The 11464-nt window shown below is 34.6% G+C and overlaps 1 protein-coding gene across 1 annotated transcript in view; it reads left to right on the plus strand.

The window, feature by feature from the left end:
• Nucleotides 1-11464, plus strand: part of CFAP69 (cilia and flagella associated protein 69) — a 61871-nt gene that overhangs the window by 11804 nt on the left and 38603 nt on the right. Inside the window, exons 3-6 of the mRNA XM_077766794.1 lie at nt 651-716; nt 3730-3839; nt 6339-6415; nt 8998-9096. Coding sequence (XP_077622920.1) covers nt 651-716; nt 3730-3839; nt 6339-6415; nt 8998-9096 — 352 coding nt within the window. The remainder of the gene's footprint in view (nt 1-650; nt 717-3729; nt 3840-6338; nt 6416-8997; nt 9097-11464) is intronic.

Here is an 11464-nt window from a genome sequence, read left to right on the forward strand (position 1 = left end):
TGATTTTGGACAAATTAGTGTTTCCACTTGAGTTTCCTATTCTGGTAAAGAGAGATAGTAACCTTCCTAAAAGGATTGTTTTAAAAATTAATTAAATGATATATATCAATAGTGCATAAATGGTGCATGCCATAGAAAAATGCTCAGTGAATTCAAGTATTGTTAATATTATTAATGGAAACAAATGCCACTTTTATATTAACCTAGTTTTGATTCTAAATTTTCTAATCAATTTAAAAAACTAATTTTGATGTTTATTCATTTTTGAGAGACAGAGTGTGAACAGGGGAGGGACACAGAGAGAGGGAGAGGGAGATACAGAATCCAAAGTAGGCTCCAGGCTCTGAATTGTCAGCCCAGAGCCCAGCCCAACACAGGGTTTGGACCCACGAACCATGAGATCATGACTTGAGCTGAAGTTAGACACTCAAATTGACTGAGCCACCAAGGCGTCCCTTCTTAATCAAATTTAAATGACACATTTATTTTTACCTTCACTGTTTCAGGAAATATTTTATAATGCTTACACTATAATACAGTAATTTAAGAATTAATAGTTTTAATTTACTTTGTTTTTATACTCAAGAACATTTTAAAAATCTCAACATTATTAACAGCACAAAAGAACTAAAATAAATAACTTGTTTTAGGATGATTTAGAAGAAAAACAACTTAAATCTCTCAAGAAACTGGTGCAGTGTTATCAGAATGGACTTGTATCCTTTACATATATTTGTATCTGTATCTAGAGGTTTATCTAGAGGTTTGTTTCATTTATCCTGAAATGGGAGATTGTTTTTTAGAAAATGTATTCATTTCCTCTTGCTGCTATAACAAACTACCACAAATGTAGTGTCACTAAACATCTTAAAGCTTTTATCTTACAGTTCTGGAGATCAGAAGTCGAAAATCAGCCTCACTGGGCTGAAATCAGGGGTTGGCAGGCTGGTTCCTTTGGAAGGCTCTAGAAGTGAATCTCTGTCTTTGCTACTCCCAGCTTCTGAGGTGGCTGGCATTCATTGGCTCACGGCCCCTTTATCAGAGGAGCACCACTCTCCTCTTGGCTTCTGTGGTCACATCTTTTGTGATCCTCTCCTGCTTCTCTCTTTCCCACATAGAAACCCTGTGATTACTTTGGGCCAACGTGGATAATCTGGGATAACATACTATCTCAAGGCTTTTAATGTAATCACATCTGAAAAGTCCCTTTGCCATGTAAGGTAACATTTGCAAGTTCTAGGAATTAGGGTATGGACATCTTTGGGCAATCCATTATTGTGTCTACCACAGAAAATATCTAACATTTTGTGTTTTTCACAGAATTATATTTTTTGTTTACCAGGAAATATAAAATTGAAGAAACAGTGTAATGCAATTAACTCTGTACAGATAATGGCGATTTTTAAAAACTGTATTTATTTATTTTGAGAGAGAAAGAGCACAAGTTGGGGAGAGGGGCAGTGAGATGAGGAGAGAGAGAGGAAATCCCAAGGAGGCTCTGTGCTCCACATTGAGCTTGATGCAGGACTTGCTCCCATGACTGTGAGATCATGACCTGAGCCAAAAGAGTCAGAAGCTTAACAGGCACCCCAGTGGATGTAGTTAGGAGGACCAAGTCAGTCTTGTTTCTACCAATTTACTGGATTATTTGTACTGTTGATAAACATATTAACTTCTCCACCTCTTAATAAAATGGGGATAACAGCATCTCATCAGGCAGTTAGGAAGGCTAGAAGAGATAATGTACATGCAAGTACATAACCTGCAAAACATTATATACATATAATATCCCCACTGTATATACCACCTTGATCAGAATATACGGAAACCAGTGCAACTCAAAACTGTCTGTCTTTAAGAATCAGTTTACAGTTGGGTCGTTGTTGTTATAACTGTTTTAACCTTTGCATATATTAGCTATTATAGAAGGCTTGTCACAGGAAGCTCTCACTCCCTTTAGTTATCTTACCAGATTAGTGGCGGAGAATTCCAGAACTGGCTGTTATGTACCAGTTGGGTTTTTGTTTTTTTAATATTCATCTATTTTTGAAAGAGAGAAAGAGCACGAGTGAAGTCAAGTAGGGGTAAAGAGAGAGGACAGAGGATCCAATGCAGGTTTTGTGATGACAGCAGAGAGCCTGATGGAGCACTCAAGCCCACCAACCACGAGGTCATGACCCAAGCCAAAGTTGGATGCTTAACCGACTGAGCCACCCTGGCACCCACCAGTTGGCTTTTTTAAATAGATAAAATGTGGGGGCGCCTGGATGGCTTAGTCGGTTAAGTGTCCGACTTTCGCTTAGGTCATGATCTCGCGGTTCGTGGGTTCGAGCCCCACGTCGGGCTCTGTGCTGACTGCCAGCTCAGAGCCTGGAGCCTATTTCAGAGTCTGTATCTCCCTCTCTCTCTGACCCTCCCCTGCTCACGCTGTCTGTCTCTCTCTCTCTCTCTCTCCTAGAAATAAATAAAAATATTAAAAAAAATAGATAAAAGGTGCTGTTACCTCAAGATTTAAAGAAGATAAATTTTGGTTTTAAACTAATATAAAAGCAAAATTTTATTTCATTAGTAGTTTCTTAATGTTCATTTTTTCCCCTGATTCCTGCATCTTTTTTTAAATAGTTTATTGTCAAGTTGGTTTCCATATAACACCCAGTGCTCATCCCAACAAGTGCCCTCCTCCCTGCCCATCACCCACTTTCCCCTCTCCCCCAACCCCATCAACCCTCAGTTTGTTCTCCGTATTTAAGAGTCTCTTATGGTTTGCCTCCCTCTCTCTCCTTAACTATTTTTCCCCTTCCCTACCCCCATGGTCCTCTGTTAAGTTTCTCCTGTTCCACATATAAATCAAAACATATGGTATCTGTCCTTCTCTGCCTGACTTATTTCACTTAGCATAACACCCCCGAGTTCAATCCACGTTGCTACAAATGGCCAAATTTCACTCTTTTTCGTTGCCAAGTAGTATTCCATTGTATATATAAACCACATCTTCTTGATCCATTCATCAGTTGATGGACATTTAGGCTGTTTTGAGAGAGAGACAGAGCATGAGTGGGTGAGGGACAGAGAGAGAGGGAAACAACTTGAAGCAGGCTCCAGGATCCCGCTGTCAGCACAGACTCCCATGTGGGGATCACACTCACTAACCATGGGATCATGACCCGAGCTGAAGTTTGGTACTTAACTGACTGAGATGCCCAGGTGCCTCTCAATTCATTAGTTTTAAATGAAATCAAATCTCAACCAACTTAGAACTTAAAATAAGAACATGCATCTGAATAATGTTAATAAAATAAAGCAAGGTAGGTTTGGGTTGCTTATTCTGGAGCAGTGTATGTTTTGTGTCTGGGTGGCAGAAAGATGAAGTATAAAATTGAGCCATTATTGTTTTGTATGTGTTAGTGCTTATTGCCATTGGTAGGTTACTGATCAGCTGAATCCATGGTGTAGTAGTTGGTAATCAAATTCTAAAGATGTGGTAAGAGGAGAAAATGATATTTTTAACAAGAGATTACAGAGATAAAAATTAAATAATCCTTAAAAAATATGGTTCTAAGTTTTCTGCTTTAGACTTCAAAATTATTGTATTAAAAGTGTCAAAAAATAAAAAAAGTGTCAACCACATATACGAAATAGATGGAATTCTATACACTTTCTTGACAGAAGTGCTATAAAGAGTATGTTAATAAAAATATTAATTGTATTTCTTAACTAAAAATATTAAAGCCCCTAAGGGATTTAGCACACATATTTAAAATTCTGAATTTGTGTGCAGAAAAAATTGAAAACCAGCCCCACTTTATAGAAGCTGCATTTAACATCCTAAAATTATGTGGGTAAGTTGTTTTTATTTAACCTTATTTTACATTAGCATGCAGAATATTATATTTTATTTTATATTACAAAGATATGTATCATGGTACAGTAAAGTGATAAAGAACTCAAAAACTTCACTGGATCACTTGATTCCAGGTGATATTTCAGAGGTGGTCAATTTTATGTAATCTGAGATTGCTAGTCACAAGAGATTAAACTGTAAGTATATTAAAATGTTTTTAACCAACTAGACAATAAACTATATTAAAAAAATAAAATGTTTTCTCACAATAAGTTGTTCTCAAGTGAATGATAAATGTTGGATGAAAGCAAGAAATTATTATTTTTTTAGAGAATTTTTGAGAAAATTTGTGAACAATACTAGTTTGCCTAGTATTTTTTTTCTCTGTTCAGAAAATTTGACTCTCAAAGATATATTAAGTTCTTAGTCATGTTTTATTGATTTTTCAAATTTCAATGAAGAACAAAATGTCATCAATTATTTTCGGTATACATTTCTTAAATGAAAATTAGAGGTCAGTATTATAAAATTAATATATCCTATCCTCCATACTATTGTTTCTCCAACCATTTGGGAGAAGTAGGAATATCTTCTGCTTTTTTGCTGCCACATAGCAACTAATCAATATGTCCATTTTTAGGTTTCAATATAAGAGGAGATTTCTCAAAGAAGGAATAAACCTTTCTGATGATTTAACCTTCTAAACCTAACAATTTAACTTTTTAAATAGCACATTTCTTTTAAAGTACAAATAATACTAGTTATATATATATATGGTAGTTTTAACTCTCACTTTTACTTTTAGTAGCAACAATATTTTAAAATTTTATAACTATATACATTTAATTTTTTGATATCTGAATAAAATAATCAAAACTAATTTATTGAATACCTTTACCATGCCTTACTTTTTAATACAGGCCATGAAAAATAAAGAAGCAAATTATTACTCATGTGCTTTTAAAGAACTTGAGTGTCCTAATTGGAAATTATTATAATATTGATGTGAGATTATATTGTTATTTCAAATTCTGAGGCTCTGCAAGTCCTAGAATACCAGGTTCATAAGCACTACCTTCAACAGCAATGCCCCTATGGAGCTTGACCAAAAATTGGTTCTCTGTGAAAGCTGCAACTGAATGTTTCCTTATATGATATGACAGACTTTTGAATTGCACTCTTTACTTTTCCTTTTATTTCACAACTATTCACATTGTTTAATATTTTTCTACTTTTGTAATTTCTGCTTTCATCCTGCATTTCTCCATACCTCACCCTCACATGATTCTTTTCTCAAGACATTTTTGGAAGATAAAAACATTGAAAATGAAAAAACCTAGCTTTTCTGTTTTGGCACTTTTGTTTTTCTTCATCAGAAGTATAATGCATATTATTTTCATAACCTTTTGGGGGGAACTCTTCTAGCTTTATCTTCTAGGTTGTTTCCTTTAGTAGAAAATGAAGACTTTTGAGGACAAGAAGAACTAATTTTAGAGTTCTTCACTTTAAAGATCAAACAATGAACTGGATAACAAGTAATAAGTTATTGGTTTCAAATGAAAAATTCTAACGAACACTGAAAATGAACCTCTGTGGCATTTATAAAATTGTCCTTTCCATAGCTTGCCCTTGAAATATCTTTAATTTTTTCTTAGAAACCATGAATGAAAAGTCCTATACAGAGGATGTATTATACTTTATATAGTAAAGGAGATTCAAATTTTGAACTCCTGAAATGCCAGGAGAGTTCATATTTTGTATTTAAGAAATAACTTGTATCTCTCCTTTCACATTTAGACTAATGACCTGGGTTGAATGCCCTGCCTTTATGATTTTTAAATAAATTATTTTCAAATAACTTTGGCTGTAGTAGCTGTGAAATAGAAGTCTAATATAATTAATATTTGTTAACTTGAATTCCTTAGAGTCTTAAAAAAGTTTGTTATGTTGTGGATGGTAACAAGGATCCAGTTTAGCCAGTTAATAAGGAAAATCCAGTTAATAAGGAAAAGGTTACTAACCTTTGAGAACAAATAAACCATTCATCTATCAGTTAAGAGTTTCAGAATTGTCACCCAGAAAAAAAAAAAAAAAAAAANCAGAGCAGTTTTCAAGTTATAGGTAAACCTAAGTCTGTGATTTGTATCCAACTATTCAGCGTCTTCCTAATTTTGATAGAAGTATACCTGTATTATTACTTTGCCTTCAGAGAGAAAGAGAATTCTGGAGTTTTTTATTTATAAAGTGTTGCAAGATGGCTTTCTTCACCCTTGCCTTTTATGTCCATCTCTCTTCATTTTTATAAGCCTATTTTTTTTTTTGGTCACTTAGTTAGAAACACAAACATTTTTTTGATAGTTGCCAATTCTCCCAGGGCTACAGAATAGGATATTATCTTCATTGTATTCTTTAGAAGAGAAAATTTCCCCTACTTTACAAATGTTTCAATTAAGGACTTCATTAAACATAATTAATTTGTTCTTCATTCTTATTGAAGCTTACCATTTTTGAAAAAGAAAGTATCGGATGAAATAACATATGCTGACGATACTGCTAATTCAATTGCTCTTCTGGGTAAGTTAAGATTTCCTTAAGGTAGAGGGGTATAACATATGACAGGCCCTACTGATAAGAAAGAAATGTCTTATACACTAAGTTTTAGAGTCCCTCAAATGTAGGTTCTTTTCTTGTTTCTGGTTGGGAATTAATCATAGTGTGCTTGATGATAATTTTTGTATGATCCACTCAGGCATTTTATAATACCAACAAGTTTCTGTGTTCCTTAATTTAAGGACTGGCAGATGCTTATTTGTCTTGATGTTATTTAGTTTGTTGAAATCTTTAACTTTTTTTTGTAAATCAGACATACATCTTCCTCAATAATCACAAAAATGTTTTCAACATTAAATTCTCATAATTGCTAGTCAAATTGATTGCTAGAATCATTGGAATCCAAATTGTTCATTAAATAATCTAAAATTTTATATAAAATCATAAAATGGTGAGACATTCTTTTATATGTAAATATAATAAATCCTTTCATTAGTCTTCTATGGTAGATTCTGGGAGAAATTAGTATGGCCTAGAATGGGGTAAAGGTGTCAAGGAAATTAGAATAAATGTGGGGAGTTAGATAAGATGACCTTAAGGAGCAGGCAGGCTGGAACTAATAGGAAACTTGAATTCTGTGAATCTCTACCATCAGAGGAAATTTACAATGGAAGCCAACCCAAAAGAGGACATGATAACATTAATAGATAAAAGATGTAGGTTTAAGGGCACCTGCGTGGCTCAGTCAGTTAAGCATCAGACTCATGATTTCAGCTCAGGTCATGATCTCATGGTTCATGAGATTGAGCCCAAGCACAGAGACTGCTTGAGGTTCTCTCTTTCCCTATGTCTTTGCCCCTCTCCCTTTCTCTCTCCTTTCTCTCAAAATAAATAAATATACATTTTTTTTTAAAAAAGATGCAAGTTTGGAAGATACTATTAAAAATGCCTCTATTGTCCTTTATCATTTTTAAATGTTGCCTCCATAAGCGTGTTGGCAGGCATTTGTATAATAAATACATGGCTCTTTCTTACTGTGTCAGTCTGCTCTTGGCTGAATAACTGCTTGCCTGCCTGTAGAAGAGTGAAGGAAGTATGAACTCTTAGTTTAAAATGAGCTCCCTTTACTGATTTTTGACTGCAAACACTACTGTCTTGTCCCTTATTTTTTTAATTTCTGGAAACATGAGTTTTAAGCTAAAATAAGTGTATAGAGTATAGAGGGTTTAAGAAAAGCTGTTCAGGGGTGCTTTGGTGGCTCAGTCGGTTAATGATCCAACTTTGGCTCAGGTCATGATCTCACTGTCTGTGGGTTCAAGCCCCATGTCGGGCCCTGTGTTGACAGCACAGAACCTGGAGCCTGCTTCAGATTCTGTGTCTCCCTCTCTCTCTGCTCCTCTCCTGCTCACTCTATGTCTCTGTCTCTCAAAATAAAATAAAGACATAAAAATTAAAAAAAACCCAAAAGCTGTTCATTTTTACTAATAACTTACAGTTTCTACTATTTAGTAGTAAATCATATTAGTTTTTTCTTTGAGTGGCAATTATTTCTATTTCAAGAGCAGGATTTTGTAAACATATGCAGGAAAATGTTGGTGCTCTGTCTTGAGATAATAAAACAGGAAACTGTGAGAAATGATCTAAACTTACAAGAACTAAAAGGGTGGGGAAAACAGATGAGAAACCTTAGAATTTCCCGTAAACTTCTCTTTATTTTGTTGGAAAAGTTTAGTTGTTTCTTCTGACTAAGTTTTTCCAATATGTAGTAATTTTTCAACATCAAAGGAAGTGTTAAAAAAATTAAGGGAATCATCTGGAAACTTTCTTCTTTTCTCTTCTTATTTTTAGTGGTGTTTTTTGCAGATACTTACTCCTAAAGCAAGGGTGAGACTTTCCTATGTGCTTCATCCTTTAGTCCATTTATGTCTCTACTCACAGACCACTCCCAGAGGTGAACATTGTGCAAATTCTAATGCAAATCACAAACCTCATTATCTGTTTCCCTCAGATTCCACCAAGATCTGTTCAGCCCTGAAGTTGATTCTCCCAACTACAGTCTCCAGTTGGGACACATACACACACACACATATTATATACATATATATAATATGTACATTATATATGTATGTATGCATATGTAACCCATATCTTGCCAAAATAATAATAATAATAACTTCTTATATGTCAGACTCTTTTCTCAGCTTTTTCTTGTATTAACTCATTTAATCCCCACAGCAATCTTTAAAGTAGAAACTATTGTTATACACATTGTATAGATGAGAAAAGTAAGATACAAGGTTACATAGGTAGTAAATGGCAGAGCCAGTATTTAATCTTAAAACAGTCTGGTTCCAGCATTTATGTTATTAATCACCATTCTTTTCCCCCTGGTAAGGAGAGGCTGAGTTAATTGTGGGGCCAAATGTTATAAGGATAGATCCAAGGTATTTCATGTATGCAAGGATGTATGTGTGTGTGTGTATAAGATACATGATTCAGTTTGAATTTCCAGTGAGAATATTTTTAACCGTATTACTCACACGTTTAAATTTGCAAATAAACTTATGACACTGTTATTAAATAGCATTCATTTATCTTTCTGGCAGGTGAATTAATGAAAGTACCAAATTCTGAATTGAGAATACAAATTTGTAAGTGTATTGTTGACTTTTATCATGCAGAACCACCAAAGAAGCATATTACAGGTGAAGTTTTCAGTGTTTTTTTTTTTTTTAGTAACAAATTACATCTACAAAACATTATCCTGTCTCTTTGAACTTGGAATGACACAGTGGGATTAATGCAGGCTAGTGGGGTACGAAGACCCAGAGGTGTTCTCCCAGGACCAGCCAAGAGGGTCCTTGGCTCCTCACAAGACAGGAATCAAACGTGAGCTGAGAGGAAGTAAGAGCAGAGTTTATTGAAAACATAGAGTATAAATATGGATTGAGCATCCGGGAGACTCAGAAAGGAAAGAAGAGTGAGTCTTGTCTTTGCTTGGGGCATGTGGTTTTTATTGAGGATTGTGGTCATGTGCATATCTCCATAAGTCACTTATGCCCTGGAGCCAGGGGTCTTGATGAGTCAGTGTTTCTAAGGAAACCTCGCCCATTTACTCTTAAGATATTGTCTGTTGTGCAGGAAGACTCCAAAGAAGTCATTAAATCCATGACCTTTATAAGGAGGATATATATTATTATGTATATAACTATTTGCATGGTATTTTTATTCTAATGCTTAATATTTATGATACAGTTTTAAAAGTAATGACTAAATTAGTTTAATTGTAATTATTAATGTTATTTAATACTGTTAATGATATTATTTGTTTTTCTAACCCTTCTATAATTATTCATAATATCTTTTCCACCCAATGAGATGTTAAACTCCAAATGCTAATAACATTATCAATCATCTTTGGGAAGAAAGTTCTGTAAGTTACAGCTAAGGGATATTAATATATAAAGATAAAATGAGTCACAGTGAAATGAGTGGTATCAAGCCAAAGGGCACTTACATTGTGGATGATACAATATTATTTAGGACATAGTTCCTACATATAAATAATTTAAGTGATAAGTTTCTTAAGGGGGTAGAAATAAGCTGTGGTAGAAAACAAAGATTACTTAGGACTAAGGAAAATAGAAAGACATCTGAAGTACAGAGTAAGATTATTAAATGTCACATTTGAATTATTGGTGATATAGACATAATTGGTGATATATACAATAAACAAAATATTGGTGTTTGATAGATAGTAGACACTGGATACTTAGAATAGACCAGAAATACAGGTTTGGAATTCTTACAAATAGAGATGAAAGCTGAAGCCATCAGGATAGTTCAGTTTGCCTAGAGATAAAGCATGTGAATAGCCAAGGACCAAGAATGGCAGCATGGATAGTGCCCATACTGACATGTGGGGAAAAAAGTAATCAAAAGAAATTGGCAGTGAAAGGAGGTTCAATGAGGAGGAAGAAAACCTTAAGACTGTCATATCTTGTGTGTCAATTAATGAAATGTTTGATGAAGGAAGAGTGGTCTCTGTGTCAAATACTGTCAGGGCTTCTGTAACTGAGGAATGAAAAGGCCAAATTAACATGGTACCGGAAAAGTTGTAGCTAGCCTTTGGCAGAAACATTGCCATGAAGTGGTCAGGGCAGATAAAAGATTGTCAGCGGACAGGCAGAGGGAGTGAGGGAGTAGAGGCAGTGAATGCATACTTATGCATCAGATGATGCAGAGATCAGATGGTGAAGGAAAAGGAAGAAGATGGAGAAGAGCTGAGCTGGTAGGAAGATCAAAGAGGAGCATCTGGATTTTACTTTTTTTTTTTTTTTTTAGGAGAGGGGAAAATGAAATTTGCAGACAGAAGAATCAGAAGCTAGTAACTGGAAAATGGGAGGGTGAGAGTCCCAAAGAAAGCGTGAAGAGGATGGAATAAAGAGCATAGACATAGGGTTAACCTTGCCAAGATACAGATTCTTAAGATGGTGGAAATAAGCTATGGTAGAAAAGAAAGATTACTTATGACTAAGGAAAATGGAAAGACGGAGATAGAAAGAAAGGGAGACAAATGATGTCTAAGATAAGACAGAGTAGTTAAAGTGCAGAGAAGTGAGGTTGACAATTTAATCAGATTCCAAAAACTAGGCGCCTTAGGCAATGCTCTTACTGTAACACTGTTGGATTTTAGTGATAGGCATGGCTGACCATCTGGAACCATAGCTAAAAAAGTCCTCAGTAGAACAGTTTAAGAGACATAGCCCTGAAGACAGGAACCCAGTCCATGAGCCTTAACATTAGTATATACTTCCATAGAAATAGAACTCAATAAAAAAAGATACAGGGAGTTTAAAAGTACATTTTGGTCCATCCATATGAGAGATTAGTATGGAAATAAAAATCATGATTTGGGAAAATATTTTACAGAATGGGGAGAATCTTAAAAAATGTTTAGTGGCTGCAATTGAATATAAAATTCTGCAAACAGTATATTGTTAAAATTATATGCATACATTAAAATATTAGCAAGAAATATACCAAAATGTTAATATCACTCTCTTGATAGTG

This window comes from Crocuta crocuta, unplaced genomic scaffold (genome assembly GCF_008692635.1).
Source record: "Crocuta crocuta isolate KB4526 unplaced genomic scaffold, BGI_CrCroc_1.0 scaffold165, whole genome shotgun sequence".
Lineage (NCBI taxonomy): Eukaryota > Metazoa > Chordata > Mammalia > Carnivora > Hyaenidae > Crocuta > Crocuta crocuta.